Below are 16964 nucleotides of genomic sequence, written 5' to 3' on the forward strand. Positions count from 1 at the left end.
TGTCAGCAGGTCAAGGGGAGGAATGAGCAGCAGACATGGGAGACGGATGAGTCTTTTAATAGAAAAACACACGTGCAACAGTATCAACACACATCTCTAGCAATCCAGACAGCGCTGAACTTCAGTTCTTCACCTTGGGGGGTGGCCTGTGAGAGGAAGATACGTGATGAAGAAGGATCCCCAGGATCATGGCACTCGGGGTGCAAGGGACAGAGATGTCTGTCTTGGTGTATTGCTGGGCCCCTGCTCACCTGTACACTCCCACGACCACGGCATGGTCTCTTTCATATGGCTCAAGGGTCAACTGCTCCTGCGGCTTCATATTCTCCTGCTGCATCTTTTTCACTTCGGAGGCAAACACAGCCTCGGCTGAGGCTGTGGAGTCAATGCAGTTGGCCTAAAGAGGAGAAAGGACTGACTGATGTCCACAACAGGGCTTTGGGCTGTTTTCCTCTTGTGTGCTCTTTAAACCAGATGTTTTCATTATTAATTCAAGTAAAACTCAGTGCTGTGGTTCTAACGTGTCCCCCAAAGTTCATGTGTTGGAACCTTAACGCTTAAATGCAACAGAATTGAGATGGGCCTTTGAGAGATGATTTAGGTCATGAGGGCTCTGCCTTCCTGAATAGACTAATGCTATTATCACAAGAGTGGGTTCCTGATTAAAAGCATGATTATGCCCCCTTTCCATCTTGCTCTCACCATTCTGCCAATGGATGACAGCAATTTGGCCCTCGCCAGATTCAGACCCCCAATCTTGGACTTTCCAGCCTTCGGAACTGGTAGCCAAATAAATTTCTGTTCATTATAAATTACCCAGTCTCAGGCTGGGCGTTGTGGCTCACACCTGTAATCCCAGCACTTTGGGAAGCCAAGGCGGGTGAATCACGAAATCAGGAGATCGAGACCATCCTGGCCAACATGGTGAAACCCTGTCTTCACTAAAAATACAAAAATTAGCCGGCTGTGGTGGCACACACCTGTAGTCCCAGCTACTCGGGAGGCTGAGGCAGGAGAATCCCTTGAACCCGGGAAGTGGAGGTTGCAGTGAGCTGAGATCACAACACTGCACTCCAACCTGGCAACAGAGTGAGACTCCATCTCAAAAAATAAAAATAAAAAAAATAAATTACCCAGTCTATAGCATTCTGTGATAGCTGCATAAAAAGGGCTAAGACACTTGGGTTTAGGAAATGTGATAAAAGGCTTAATTAAAGAAGTTTCTGGCTGGGTTCATGCCTGTAATCCTAGCACTTTGGGAGGCTGAGGCAGTGAGATTGCCTGAGCTCAGGAGCTCCAGACCAGCCTGAGCAACATGGCAAAACCCCATCTCCACTAAAAATATAAAAGTGCCAGGTGTGGTGGCACACATCTATAGTCCCAGCTACTTGGGAGGCTGAGGCATAAGAATTGCTTGAACCTGGGAGGCGGAGGTTGCAGTGAGCTGAGATTGCACCACTTCACGCCAGCCTTGTGAGAGAGCGAGACTGTGTCTCAAATTAAAAAAAAAAAAAAAAAAAAAAAAGTTTTTAGTTTGCTTTGGATTTGAAGCAGGAAGCCTATTTATCTAAAAGCCAGTGCTTAAGTTTTATACCTAGGAATTGTTTGGTTTATTTCTACTTCCTCTTCTTTAATAATAGTAATAATGCAGTTGAGAATAATAAAACAAATGTAGTAAAAGGCTAACAAATGGTGAACCCTGTGAAGGGTGCATGGGGGAGTTCTCCATTATTTCTAAATAAAACGTTGTGAAAGATGCACCTAGCTTTTATCTAGTATCCTAGGCCAGGATCTTTTCTAAACACTTCATATATATTGACTAATTTGATCCTGTCATCCACCCTGAAAAAGATTAGACTAATATTTCTATTTTACAAGTGAGGAAACTGAGGCATATAGGTTAAGTAACTTGCTCAGTTTACACGGCAGGCTGGAATGAGATGGTCAGACTCAATTTTGCACTTGACCACTGCACTCTCCTGCCTCTTTAGATCCAAAGCTATAGTTTTGCAGACTTGGTCCCTCTCTTTTGGGTGGCTATTTGACAGATACAGATAGAGAAGATACCTCCCTAGAACACTGCCACCCCATCTTAGACTCCTCCAAACCCCGCACCTTAATGGAAATCACAAAGTGTCCTCCATTACGCAGGAAGGTGTGGGCATTCAGGGCCACAATCCGGGTCTGGTCTGGCTGGGCCACATCAGCAAAGATCACATCCACCATTGCTAAGGAGAAAGGGGCAGCAGTTACAAGTTGGAGTCACAGGGATCATCCCAGACCCTCCCAGGGGCCTATGCCCATCACCAGCAGGTTCCTGGGAGATTCTCCCTGCCTCCAGTTTCACTCCCCACCTCCACTGGTCCCCCTCCCTCCAGTATCCCAAGATGAGTCCAAAACCCACAGTCACATCATTCATCCACTCTTCTTGGAAACCATGGTTGCCACCTACTCTGTGGCCAGCCCTGGGCCGGGCGTGGGGGACATAGAGACGAGTCAGACCCGGACCCTGCCCTCGAGACGCTCCCGGGTCTGGTGGGGAGACAGACACGTCATCAAAAAGACAAGTAAGAGTGAGTGAGCACTTATAGGCAAGAGTGTCTGCAGGACCGTGAAATGAAAACAAGTCGCAGAACAAAGGGGATAGTATGAGTGCACGGGGGAAAAAAACACAAAGAAAAATGAGCAGAATGAAAAATAATGTATTTAAGGCAGTGTGACTTTTCAAAAATGAAAAGGTGGTATAATGAAAACTGATTACTTAAAACCTGGGAAAAGCAGACATCAAATTGTTCTCATCAGTTACCTCTGGGGGTGGTTTATAAGGCTTTTCAACTTTTATATTATACCTTTGAATGTTTTTTTAAACAAAGTCATTAATAGTCACAATGGACCCCTCTAGGTCAAGCCATAGCTCAGTTTGTTTTCTGGGCTATGCTCTCACCAGCCAATGATAAGGACCCCCAAAAGGAGGTTTTTAATGCAGGGGCAGTGTAATAAATACAGGAGGCAGGAAGTACAGGAGACCTAGGAGATGGGGAGGAGACTGAAGGAGAGGAGCTTGGCCCTCCAAGGGTGGCTTCCAAGATTCTGAAGTCAAGCTGCCACCTCTACAGCTTCACCTAGCTCCCCTTACCCCTTTCTATTCCTGCAGACTCAAGAGGTCTGCTCATCCACTCCAACTCCATCTAAATCAGGGGTCCACTGGCTTCTTCCAGGAAGCCTGCAGTGGCCTGTCCTACCCCACTGGGGCCACCCCCAGACCCCTCACCGATGAGCATGCGGTATTTGTGTGGGTGCCGAGCATCCTCGATCACAGGAATGATGTTGGTCCTCTTCTTGGCCAAGTTAATGAGGTCACGGCCAGAGCGGTGGGAGAACTCGACTGCATAGACTAGACCATCCTAAAATAAATTAAAAAGGAATCAACAATGATGCTAGTTCTCAGGCATGGAGTGCCTACTTTAGGCCCATACACTCTACACAGCATCTCTTCCAACCCCCAAATCAAAACCCTACCATATAATGACTACTGTTATCATGCCCATTTTATACATGAATACACTGAGGTCCAGACATAAAGTCACAGGTCAAGGGTTATTCAGCAAGTAGCAAAAGTACCCAATCCCATCTGCCTGAGAGCCCAGGCTCCCAACAGAGGCTTAAAGCCAGGAAGCCAAGGCACACAGATGATGTAACCATGGGCCAATCACTGCTGTGAGCACCTTTCAGAAATTAACTCATTTAATCTTCACAACTCTAGTTCCAGAGAGGTAAACTGAGGCTTGGATGGATTAGGTAACTTGCCTGATTAAAGCCTGAGGGTTTGTTTTCTTGTTTGTTTGTTTTGTTTTGTTTTTGAGATGGAGTCTCGCTGTTGCTCAGGCTGGAGTGCAGTGGTGCAATCTCAGCTTAGTGCAACGTCCACCTCCCAGGTTCAAGCAATTCTCCTGTCTCAGCCTCCCGAGTAGCTGGGACTACAGGCACATGCCACCACACCCAGCTAATTTGTGTTATTTTTAGTAGAGACAGGGTTTTACCATATTGGTCAGGCTGGTCTCGAGCTCCTGACCTCAGGTGATCCACCTGCCTCGGCCTCCCAACGTGTTGGGATTAAAGGCATGAGCCGCCTCGTCTGGCCAAAGCCTGAGGCTTTAAGACACTACATTTAATAGCTTATAAACACGTAAAGTAACAAAGGGTAATGGAGTGGGACATGTGGGTGCCACGGGTCCTCTAAACGGGAAGCCTATACAGGCTCAGAAACCATGAGATCTCCTGGTTCTTTCTAAAGAAACCAGAAGAGCAGGTTTTAGCAGCATAAAATTTTAAAGAGGCCCATCAAATCAAACAGTCTGGTATCTATACTCCCAGCTGTCTCTCTAAGGTTGGTCACCCCACACCCACGTCTCTTCCCTTGAGGCCAAGAACCCAGGAGCGAGGTTGAATGACGTTATCTGGTTCAAGCCGCTCCTTTTACTCACAGGCACTGTGACAGAAAAAGGCCTGGCCCTAAGTCACACAGTGAAGGCAAGCCGTCAAACCCTGCTATTCCAGGTTGGCAGAGGGGAGGGAGCCTTTGCCTCCTGCCTGACACTCCATCCACTCACTCACCGGACCGACGATGTCAGAGACATGGGAGACGGTGGTGCCCGAGGCAGCCCCGAGGTAGAGCACCTTAGCCCCCGGTTTGATGTGGATCTGGTCCACACCACCCAGGATTGCTGCAGCCAGCTTGGAGCGGAAAGGGTTCCAGGCTCGGTACTCGATTTTGTCATCTCCTTCCTAGATGATAGATGGGGACAGAAGTCAGCGCTAGGCTCTTCTGCAGGACCTCACTGCCCTTAACCCTAGGACCCTTGAAAGGAACTGGGCCGTCCTATCACTGCACAAGAACTCAACGTGAGTACAGAGCAGTGACCATGCACGTGCTGTCGCTGCCCTCTCATGGAGGTTACTGACTCAAGGGGCAGCAACAGAGAATAAACACAAAGAGTAACAGTAAAACCAGCACTCGTTCAACAAACATGCACTGTGCCAGCACCTACGGTGTGCCAGACGCTGCTCTAGGCGCTGGGGATACAAGACAAGGATCCCTGCCCAGAAGGCGTAAGTATTCACCGAACTAGCTAAATATAACATGGCATATGAGATGGTGACAGGTGTTAAGGAGAGAAGACAAAGTCAGGAAAGAAGACATGAAGTTTGGGAAGCAGGGAAAGGAGCAGGTGAAAATGAGAAAGGGGGCCAGGGAGGGGCTGAAAGGCAGATTCCAAATCAGACCTGAAGGAGGCGAGGGGCCATTCAAGTTATCAAGTTATCTGAGGAAGGACATTCCCAGGAGAGAGAAAGCGATTAGGAAGTCCCCAAGGCCTTGACAGGCAGAGCGGTGTGAGGCAGCCTGGAGAAGCAGATGATAAGGACGCAGCCTCCCACAGAGCTGGGAGTGGGAAGAGCAAGGCCAGGGTGGCTGGAGGACACTAGGTCAGATGGTTAGTGAAGGAGACAAGGCCGGGGGGCAGGCAGGGGGAACTAGAATGCGCAGGGTCTTGGAGGCCACAGTGAAGACTCAGGGGTCTAACCTGAAGGCAGTGGGGAGTCACAGAAGGCGGATTAGGAAGGGAATAGACAGTGTGGTTTGCATATGATGACAATCCTGCAGCTGTCCTGTGCACGACACAGGGTGAGGGTAGACACAGACTACTGGCTACACCCTCAGCTGCGACCCTCGTGGCTTGGACAGGGGCCCAGTTCTTACCGAAATAGAGACTCTCTTCTCCCCATAAACTGATTCCCCAGGGACCAGGTTTTTGGTGACCAGTGCATCTTCCTTTCCTCGACAAATGAAGACACCTAGGTGAGGGGATCAGAGCAGTGGTGAGGACCCCTCGCCTCTCCCTGCCCCTGAAGCCCAGCCAGCTTCCTGCCTTCCTCACTCACCCTCATGCCGATGCGGCTCCACCATCACATTCTTCCCCGACTGGTTTCCTCTTTTTCCTCCCCGACCACGACCCCGGTTGCCGCCAGAATGGAAGCCTCCACCTATAAAGGAGAGGTACAACAGGAGAGAAAGATCCTGAATCTCCGCCCTCCCTACTCCCCGCCTCAGGAAGGCCTCCTCCATAACCCGTAGCCAACCTTACTCACCTCTTCCTCCTCCTCCACCACCGCCGCCGCCACCGCCGCCACCTCCTCGTCCACGACCTCTAAAGCCTCCGCCTCGACCTCGGCCCCCGCCAAAGCCCCCTCGGCCTCCACGACCACCACGGTCACCAAAGCCCCCTCGGCCGCCAAAGCCACCCCCACGGGGACTGAAACCTGTGGTGGAAACAAAAATAGGAATCAGGGCAATGAAGCTTAAAAGGTGAAGCCACCTTGTACCCAGCAATACCTCTCAGGCGAGAAACCTGAAATCCGCGTGCCCGTGTACAGCAGGACACATTTCCAAGAATGTCCACAACAAAAGAAAAGGGAAGACTAACCCAAATGTCCATCAATGGAATGGACAAATAAAATAGAAGATATTCACAATCAAGATCACGAAAATGACCTTCAGTTATACACAAGAGACTAATGTTAAAATCATAATATCTTTTTGTACTTAGTGCTTTTTTTGAGATGGGGTCTCGCTCTGCCCCCCAAGTTGGAGAACAGTGGCGCAATCATAGCTCACTGCAGCCTTGAACTCCTGGGCTCAAGCACTTCTGCTGCCTCAGTCTCTGAAATAGCTAAATTACAGGTATGTGCCACAACTCCTGGCTAACTTTTTTTTTTTGTAGAGATGGAGGTCTCACTATGTTGCCCAGGCGAGTCTCCAGCTCCTGGCTCAAGTGATCCTCCTGCCTCGGCCTCCTGAAGTGCTGGGATGACAGGTGTCAGGCACCACACCCAGCCACAATAATGTTGCCCAAGAAAAGGGGCAAGGGAATGAGAAATGCAAAACTCATGATATTGGCGAATGGGAAGGAGATACTAATATGGGGTTGGGATAGGGGAGGGGTACATGAGTAGATGTAGGTTACTGTTAATATCCTCATTTCCTTGGTTGCATAGCAGATTCACAGAATTCATTCCATGTCAATATTAATTACTGTGAGGAGTAAGCCCTGCATATGAGCACATGCTGGGACAACAGGGTCCCCTAGACTCTGGAAACGTCTCCATACCCTCCCACTCCTGACCTTGGAGCTGGAAGAAAAGTGTCAACCCCAGCCCCACAACAGAGGGGAGTACAGCACGATGTCATCCCTAATTCATCGCCCTGCTTCCAAGCTTAAAGACGTCCCTGTCAGCTCAGGGGAAAAACAAGAAAAAGTATAACAAACTGCCATTAAAGAATGGGCTACACTTTACAAGTAGTTTGCAGTGTGTCAGTAGGAAATAATATGTTAAAGAAATAATAGATTCAGATAGGCTTTATTCTTACCAGTTCAGGACAGCAAACACCATTAGTACAAAACAATGTTTAAGGGCCGGGCGTGGTGGCTCAAGCCTGTAATCCCAGCACTTTGGGAGGCCGAGACGGGCGGATCACGAGGTCAGGAGATCGAGACCATCCTGGCTAACACAGTGAAACCCCGTCTCTACTAAAAACTACAAAAAAACTAGCTGGGCGAGGTGGCGGGCGCCTGTAGTCCCAGCTACTCCGGAGGCTGAGGCAGGAGAATGGCGTAGACCCGGGAGGCGGAGCTTGCAGTGAGCTGAGATCCGGCCACTGCACTCCAGCCTGGGCGACAGAGCGAGACTCCGTCTCCAAAACAAAAAAAACAAAAAAAAAAAAAACAAAAAAAACAAAAAACAATGTTTAAAACAGAACTCTGGTGCTAACAGATTCAATATTTTCTGCGATTTGGTTTCAAAAACTCAGAAGTACTAAATCACACAAGTTAAAAAAAATAGTTGGAAAACCAGTGGTTTAAAATTATCTCACATGGGCCGGGCGCGGTGGCTCAAGCCTGTAATCCCAGCAGTTTGGGAGGCCGAGATGGGCGGATCACGAGGTCAGGAGATCGAGACCATCCTGGTTAACCCGGTGAAACCCCGTCTCTACTAAAAAATATAAAAAACTAGCCAGGCGAGGTGGCGGGCGCCTGTAGTCCCAGCTACTCAGGAGGCTGAGGCAGGAGAATGGCCTAAACCCAGGAGGCGGAGCTTGCAGTGAGCTGAGATCCGGCCACTGCACTCTAGCCGGGAGGACAGAGCGAGACTCCGTCTCAAAATAAATAAATAAAATAAAATAAAATTATCTCACATGATGTAATCTATTCAATAATAAGTTTGCTCATGTTTTTTGTAAAGATACACTATGATCTTATCCTACGCACCCTTCATGCGCCTTAATGGTATTACAGATAAAAAATGTATCTTTTAACCTAATTTAATCTTTAAAAATGAATGGTTTCACTTTCAAAACTCCCAAACTTAACAAAAAGTTGTTTACTTTTAATCTTCTACTCCCTCTACAGTCCACTTTTCACACAGCAGCTAATACATGCTGTGTTTAAAACAGCAAGTAAGATCTCATCATGCCCTTGCCCAAATCCCTCCAATGGGTTTCCACCACATCCAAAATGAAATAAGAATTCCTTTCCCTGGCTTACAAAGCCTGAAATCAAAGCCTAAAATCTTTAGGCTTTAAATTCTGATTTCATTGTTCTGAGCGCAAGATCTTCCCCTAAATAAAGCTCTCCAGGTGACTCCAAGGTGCAGCCCACATTGAGAATCATCATCGTAAGGATCTGGCCTGTGCTGACTTCCCTGACTTCATTCTATGCTGGGTTCCATGCTCTTCCCCACCAAGCATACATAGTCCAGCTTCTGAATCTTTACCACGTGCTGTTCCCACTGCCCGGCTCCTGCACGTGTGCACGGCTCACTTGCTCCTTCACTGCATTCTGCTCTATGATAAAATGTTAGTTCCTCAGAAGGGCCTACTTTGGCCACCGTACCCTTACCCTGCTTTATTTCCCTTCAAATCAGTGATCACACATGGCATTTTTAATATTATTACCGCCTGCCTCCCCCACTAAGATCAAGCTCCAAATGGGCAGGCATTTTTAATTGTTTTGGTCACCACCGCATCCCCAAAACCCTGCACAACATCTGGCACGAAGTATGGGCTCAATAAATGTTAAATGAGCACTGTGCGGATGATTCTTAAACCCTGGGCCCTGCCTCAAGGAGAAAGCACCCTTTATTTGTTTAGAAAGCACATGATCCATCAGCTGGTGACCAGGGAAGCGCTGGTCACTCCCCTCAAGTATCCCTTATGGAGAGACTGGCAATGTCGTAGCCACTCCACCCTAGTGAGTAAGGAAGGTTCATGGGGGTCTTGAAAACTTCATCTGCAAGACATGGAGCAATATAGTGCCAGGCCAGGTGCCGTGGCTCATGCCTGTAATCGCAGCACTTTGGGAGACCCAGGCAGGTGGATAGTTTGAAGCCAGAAGTTGAAGACCAGCCTGGCCAACACAGTGAAACCCTGTCTCTACAAAAAAATTAGCTAGGCGTGGTGGCACGTGCCCGTAATCCCAGCTACTTGGAAGGCTGAGGCACAAGAATCAATTGAACACAGGAGGTGGAGGTTGCAGTGAGTTGAGATGGTGCCACTGCACTCCAGCCTGGGTGACAGACATTCAGTATCAAAAAAAAATAAAAATAAAAAAATGCAGTGCCCATCCTATAGTGCTGTAAAGATTTAATGCCTTGTACACACAGAGCACTTCACATATACACTATCTGGCACCTACTTTGAACATCATCATTCAAACTCAGGGGAACGAGTCTCCTCTTCCCTCCTTATGCACCTTAATGGTATTAACGATGAAAATGTAATTTTTAATAGCTACTCCTAATTTGATCTTTTAAAATGAACAGTTTCCTTTTCAAAACTCCAGAACATAACCAAGAGTTGTTCACTTTTTATCTTCTATCCCCCTTCAGTCCACTTTCCACACAGCAACTAATAAGTGCTGTTTCTGTTTTGTTTTGTTTTATTATACTTTAAGTTCTAGGGTACATGTGCACAACGTGCAGGTTTGTTACATATGTATACATGTGCCATGTTGGTGTGCTGCATCCATTAACTCGTCATTTACATCAGGTATATCTCCTAATGCTATCCCTCCCTGCTACCCCCACCCCACAACAGCACCCGGTATGTGATGTTCCCCTTCCTGTGTCCAAGTGTTCTCATTGTTCAATTCCCACCTATGAGTAAGAATATGCGGTGTTTGGTTTTTTGTTCTTGCAATGGTTTGCTGAGAATGATGGTTTCCAGCTGCATCCATGTGCCTAACAGCACTCAGATCTCATTATTTTCTTGCCCAAACCCTCCAACAGTTTTCCAAAGCCAGGACCTTCATTTAGGGGAGATGCCACAGCTAGGTTTATGAAAGTCTCAACACAGGCCTAATAAAAAGGAAGTACTGGCATGTGCACGGGGCGGAGTGGGCAGGAGTGTAAACTTTCTTTTTTTTTTTTTTTTTTTTTTGAGACGGAGTCTCACTCTGCCACCCAGGCTGGAGTGCAGTGGCCGAATCTCAGCTCACTGCAAGCTCCGCCTCCTGGGTTCACGCCATTCTCCTGCCTCAGCCTCCCGAGTAGCTGGGACTACAGGCGCCCGCCACCTCGCCTGGCTAGTTTTTTGTATTTTTTAGTAGAGACAGGGTTTCACCGTGTCAGCCAGGATGGTCTTGATCTCCTGACCTCGTGATCCGCCCGTCTCGGCCTCCCAAAGTGCTGGGATTACAGGCTTGAGCCACCGCGCCCGGCCAATTTTCAATCCCAGATACTCAAAACATCTCATTTCAGGTCCTGGAGCTTTTTGGGGGAAAATGTACCAAAAGTACCCACTCCTCAGAAAAAACACATGTTCACACAAACTTTTCCAGTAAGTTCTTTTTTGGGGGGAAGGGGGGTTCCACAAACTCCCTGATTTAAAATCTGCTTTCCTTCCACAGCCTTCTCCATCTCAAAAATGGCAATTCCATCCTTCCAGCTACACACCCCCAAACCCTTGGTTATCCTTGACTCTGCTCACACACCCACATACAATCTGTTGGTTCTGTCTTCAAAAGCATGTAAAATCGTCAGCATGTCCACTGCTTCCATCCTGGTCCACCACACCACCTCCTAGATTACAGCAACAAGCTTCCCACCGATTTGCCTGCTTCCACATTTGCCACCCTGAGGTCTTTCACACATGGAAGCAAGAAGAATCCCTTTTAAAAATGTCAGACTGCACCACGCCCCTGCTCAAAAGCTCCCAAAGGGTTCTCTCACTCAGACTAAAATCCTTACTAAAGAGCTAACACCTGACAACTTTTACAACTTCACATTCTACCACACAACGGAAGAAGGTTGGAAGAAGGGGTATCCTCCATTTCTGAGGGAATCATAGACCAGGATGCCTGCAGTCAAGTCAGGATCTCAATAGGAGAGATACCTGGCCTACAATCCCTCAGCCCACTTCATCAGGAGATCCCCCAAACACGGAAGAGAAAGGGAGCTTGGGAGAAGGGCACGGATCCACAAATCTCCTGCCAGGTGACCCCAATCTCTCCACACAAACACACACAAAAAAGAAAAATAAAGCCTGTTCCAGGAAAACAGACCCTTTGGGCCATGGTGGAAAATTCTCCAAACTCAATGAAGCAAGTTCTCACACAGACAGTGGGGGTTGGGCAGGCCAGATGGAGGAAGTGCTCAGACACCACGGAGAAGGATTCTAATTTTGTTCTCTTTGAGAAAGATAAAGGCAACAGCTAGAGCCAATACTATTATGTCAAGCACTGTGCTATTTTTTTTTTAAACGTCGCTTAATCCTAACTGGCGCCTTTTTATTGATGAGAAAACAGAGGCTCAGAGAGGTAAAGCCACTTGCCCAAGGTCACACAGCAGGCTAAGAAGCTGAGCCAGAACTGAAATACTAAACTGAGGCCCTTCTGCTGTCAAAGCCAGGACCCTCATCATTCCACCATGAAGGCAGTGGGTTCAGCAGAATCTAATGGAAAATCGAAAGAATAAAACCACTCACGTCCTGTGACAGCCACCCACCCCCCTACCCCAATCTAATGCCGAGCTTGTTAAGTCTCGCCCCAAATCTCCACTCCATCCCTGGGGATCCGCCCCCCTGTAAGTGCAGAAGGCGGGAAAGTGAGCCAGAGTGCCGCACACGGCCAACCGAGGAGTCCTCCGCTCCGGCCCACTCGGAAAAGCTGGGTTGGGGGATAAGGGGTGGTGGTGGTGGCAGCGACAGGGAAGGCAAATAGGGGCTTCCCACACACATCTCCAGGACCCAAGGTCAGGAACTCTCCATCTCCGACCCAAGGCTGATTCCCAAAACACGCCCAGCGATCCAAGACTCCAGATGCCGGGATCCAGACTCTAGTCCAAGACTCCTGAGTTTCGCCTCCTGCCCAATATCCAAAATCCCTATTAGACGGCCTCAAAGAGACGAACCCCAGGTCAAGACCCCCAATGCCAGGCCCAAGGCCTTCTTCGACTCACGACCGTGACCTCCGAAGCCAGTCAATAACCCCTAGACCTCCTGGAATCAGGATTCCCCTTCCCACAAGAGACCGGATCCGTGCTCAGAACCCCTGCCCCCAGGCCAAGGCCCCACCCCTCCGATTCTGGCCTGGCACCCGGATTCCCGCCCGGCCTCCGTCCCTGATCCCGGACCCCACCCCAGCCTGACCTGGCTTCATGGTGAGCCCGGGTTTGTGCGGCTCCGGAGCCCGCGGCGTTCACAACTCCACGAGTCCGGGGCTTTTGCACGTGGAAAAGAGCGCAGGCGCGCGGCGACGTGCAGCGTGTGACGCAACCACGTAGCCCCGCCCCGGCCCCCTGCCCCGCTTGGAGCTCGGCGCACGCACAGTGGGCGAGGATTCTCGAGCCTATCGAAACTAAGCCGGTTACCCTCACTCTCTGCTTTCCCAGCCTTTGCTTGTGCAGCGGTCTCCCTAAACTCGCTTCCGGTTTCCTCTTCCCCAGTGCGAGCACCCCAATAATCAGGGCTCATAGCGAGGCCTTCGCACGGGCTGTGCCCTCTGCCCCCTCTTTTGTATTTCTAACTCCCTGAGGTCCCTGTACACCCAAAACGGCTTCCCTGACACATTTCCAGCGCCAAGAACAGTGACCGACTCTGTGCTTCCATTCATACATCCGAAAAACATTTACCGTGCCCCTCATGTATACCAGGCGCTGTTCTAGGAGCTGGGAATACAGCGGTGTACGAGACATAAGAATCTCCACTCTCGGCCGGGCGCGGTGGCTCAAGCCTGTAATCCCAGCACTTTGGGAGGCCGAGACGGGCGGATCACGAGGTCAGGAGATCAAGACCATCCTGGCTAACACAGTGAAACCCCGTCTCTACTAAAAAATACAAAAAACTAGCCGGGTGAGGTGACGGGCGCCTGTAGTCCCAGCTACTCGGGAGGTTGAGGCAGGAGAATGGCGTGAACCCAGGAGGCGGAGCTTGCAGTGAGCTGAGATCCGGCCACTGCCCTCCAGCCTGGGCAAGAGAGCCAGACTCCGCCTCAAAAAAAAAAACAAAAAAACCAAACAAACAAACAAAAAGAATCTCCACTCTCCTGGAGTTAATCTTTTTAATGGAGGAAATGGACACCAAACATGTTGAATGTTAGAAGGCAGTAAGTGCTTTGGAGAAAATCACGGCAGGGAAAGGGGATAGAGATTTTGGAGAGCAAGTGATTTTTGTTTTTTTGGCATGGTGGTCAGGGAATGCATCAGGTGACTTTTGAGCTAAAGAGCTGAAGGAAGTGAGGAGTGAGGCATGCACCTATCTAGGGGAAGGGAGTTCCAGGCAGGGAAGAGATCTGCAGATGCAGAGGCCCTGAGGAAGGAAAGATACGGGAAGTTGGAGAGAAAATGAGGAGGGTGATTGGGGCAAAGTGAGCAAGATGGAGAGTGAGAGGAGATAAGGGCGGGTAGCTAACAAGGGCAGATTGTGAGGAGCTTTGTGGGACATAGTGAGGACTTTGGCAGTAAGATGGAACCATGGAAGGGTTCCAAGCAGAGAAGGAATGTGATCTGACACAGGTCCCTCTGGCTGCGTGTGGGAAGCAGACTGCAGGCGTGAGGGTGGAAGCAGGAAAACCAAGGACTGGCTGCTGCCATGAATCAGAAGGAGACAAGGATGGACAAGATCAGAGTGGGGGCAGAGAGCGGCGTCAGGGGTCAACAGATTCTGCTTAAGTATTAAGAATTTTGTGGGCCGGACGCGGTAGCTCAAGCCTGTAATCCCAGCACTTTAGGAGGCCGAGGCGGGCGGATTACGAGGTCAGGAGATGGAGACCATCCTGGCTAACACAGTGAAACCCCGTCTCTACTAAAGAATACAAAAAATTAGCCGGGCGTAATGGCGAGCGCCTATAGTCCCAGCTACTAAGGAGGCTGAGGCAGAAGAATGGCGTGAACCCAGGAGGCGGAGGTTGCAGTAAGCCGAGATTGCGCCACTGCACTCCAGCCTGGGCGACAGAGCAAGACTCCGTCTCAAAAAAAAAAAAAAGAAAAAAACAAGAATTTTGTGCTTTGTAATTGTATAATATCAATATCCATCCCTATATTCATTCTGCAAAGCAAGACAACTGCTGTGATAAGAAGTTACTGAAAACTTCCAAAACAACCTACCCGTCCAGAGCCTAGATGTTAACTGTTCCATTCAGTGCCCTATCACTCTAGGCCTAGGACAGACCTGTGGGTGCCCAGTAAATGTCTGTTGAATGAATGGATGGCCTCATACTGCTGTGAGTTCTCTGTGTACAGTGTTCCAGTTGTGGAATGCCACCAATTTGCACAGAAACATTCCTGAAAAATTGTTTAGATATTATGATGGAAAATCTGCTTAAACTTTTCAGAACCGGTCGGGGCAGTGGCTCACGCCTGTAATCCAGGCACTTTGGGAGGCCGAGGCAGGAGGATCACTTGAGCCCAGAAGCTTAAGCCCAGCCTGGGCTACAGAGTGAGACCTCATCTTTACAAAAAATAAAAAATTAGCTGGGCATTGGCCGGGCGCAGTGGCTCATGCCTGTAATCCCAGCACACTGGGAGGCTGAGGCAGGTGGATCACGAGGTCAGGAGATTGAGACCATCCTATCTAACATGGTGAAACCCTGTCTCTACTAAAAATACAAAAAAATTAGCCAGCGTGGTGGCGGGCACCTGTAGTCCCAGCTACTCGTGAGGCTGAGGCAGGAGAATGGCGTGAACCTGGGAGGCAGAGGTGGCAGTGAGCTGAGATCACGCCACTGCAGTCTAGCCTGGGTGACAGAGCGAGACTCCGTCTCAAAAAAAAAAAAAAAAATTAGCTCGGCATGATTCCTTGCACCTGTAGTCCCAGCTACTCAAGATGCTGAGGCAGGTGGATCCTTCGAGCCCCGGAGGTCAAGGCTGCAGTGAGCCGTGATCACACCACTGCACTCCAGCCTAGGTCACAGAGCAACACCTCTGTCTCAAAACAAAAATAAAAAACAAATAAAATTTTTTAAAACTATGAGATGAGATAGTTGAGTCTATTCTGGATTTCTAGGAGATGTGCAATGATTCCAGTGGGTCCAATTCCAGATAATGTTACCTATTTCGCATGGATTTTACTGTTTGCCTTCTAGTTAATTTTTTTTTTTTTTCTAAAGGATAAGAGTACTCGGAGTGCAGTGCAAATTTAGGGGATTCCAGCCCTATTTCTTGGAATCCTGGCACCATCTCCTGCTTCTGAGATACTTTCTGCCCGCTTGCTCTGAAGACCTGAAATTGGCTCTGTTGGTGAGTAATTAGTGGTGGAGGTGCCTGCTGGTCTTGTGCTGGGGCACAATGGTAACTAAAACAGCCCCAAGTCCTGTCCTCCTGGAGCTGCCAGTCCAATAGCAGAGACAGACAGGTTCCCAGACAGTATAGGCCCAGAGGGGTCAGGGCTGGGACAGGCAGAGGGGTAGGAGGGCGATGGGGGAGGCACCGCAGAAATGGGATTGGGAAGCCCCAGGCAGAGGGGTCAGGGCCAGGATGGGGAAGGCCCAGGCAGAGAGGTGGGAGGGGGATGGAGGAGACACTGGCAGACAGGGCAGAGCAGGGATAGCGAAGCCCTTGAGGGCTTTTCCCAATATTCCCCATTTCCTCAACTCCCTCTGAACCTTCCTGTGACCTTCCTGCTGTAAGCACAACCTGACTCTGCCCTGAAGACCTCCTTTTCCAAGCAGGGCTGTTTTCTCCTTCTTGGCCCTCATGTCCACTGGATCTGTAGATGGGAGAAGAGTGTCCTTGCTCCTCACTTCCACTTCTAAACCATTCTCTCTGCCTCTTCCCTGAACCCCTAGCTCTGAAGCTTCCAGTCACACTGTAGCACCTGCTCCCCTTTGTGCTGCTAGACCCATTGACTCCCAAGTCACCTCTGCTCACCTTGTCATTTAGCTCCAGGCTCACTGTCACCCACACCACTCCCATCCTTATTCTTGGTGATTTTCGAATTCAGGTAAATGATCCTTTTACCACTATGGCCTCTTGGTGCCTTGACCTCCTTTCCCCCACTGAGCTTGTCCTCCACCCAACCCCTCTTTCCCATGATCACACCTAGACCTTGTGCTGGGAACACGCAACAATGCATAACTGTGACAGCTCCAGAGGTCCCAGCCTGGTTGGGGAAGAAAGACCCATTCTAGATGCAACAGCCCCACAACCACAGCCCCTACAGAATCTCAGCTCCATGCATCTCCCGCTCTGCCTATCACCTCCTCTCTCTCCAGCTCACTCCTAAAGATTGCACCAGTGAACCTTCAGCCTTAACCATCCATTAAGCTGTCTGACTCTTTGCTATCCCTCCCCCGATCATGGTCACGCCACTCTCACTACCCAGCCAGATTCCCCACCATCATTATCTGCACCCCTTTGCGCACCTCCAAACTATGAATTGAATTCAACCCTCCACATACTCTGCACCTGCACCCCTG

The 16964-nt window shown here is 49.4% G+C and overlaps 1 protein-coding gene across 1 annotated transcript; it reads right to left on the reverse strand.

The window, feature by feature from the left end:
• Window positions 1-41: 41 nt before the first annotated feature.
• Window positions 42-12803, reverse strand: LOC105495353 (fibrillarin). The gene is made up of 9 exons (XM_011764787.3): window positions 12701-12803; window positions 6148-6318; window positions 5941-6042; window positions 5759-5853; window positions 4615-4785; window positions 3272-3404; window positions 2116-2228; window positions 252-397; window positions 42-146 (listed from the first exon to the last, which is right to left on the reverse strand). Exons 1-9 carry the CDS (start codon window positions 12708-12710, stop codon window positions 122-124), a joined length of 966 nt encoding a protein of 321 aa, XP_011763089.1. The 5' UTR covers window positions 12711-12803; the 3' UTR covers window positions 42-121.
• Window positions 12804-16964: the final 4161 nt, after the last annotated feature.

The sequence above is a fragment of the Macaca nemestrina genome, chromosome 20 (assembly GCF_043159975.1).
Source record: "Macaca nemestrina isolate mMacNem1 chromosome 20, mMacNem.hap1, whole genome shotgun sequence".
Taxonomy (NCBI): domain Eukaryota; kingdom Metazoa; phylum Chordata; class Mammalia; order Primates; family Cercopithecidae; genus Macaca; species Macaca nemestrina.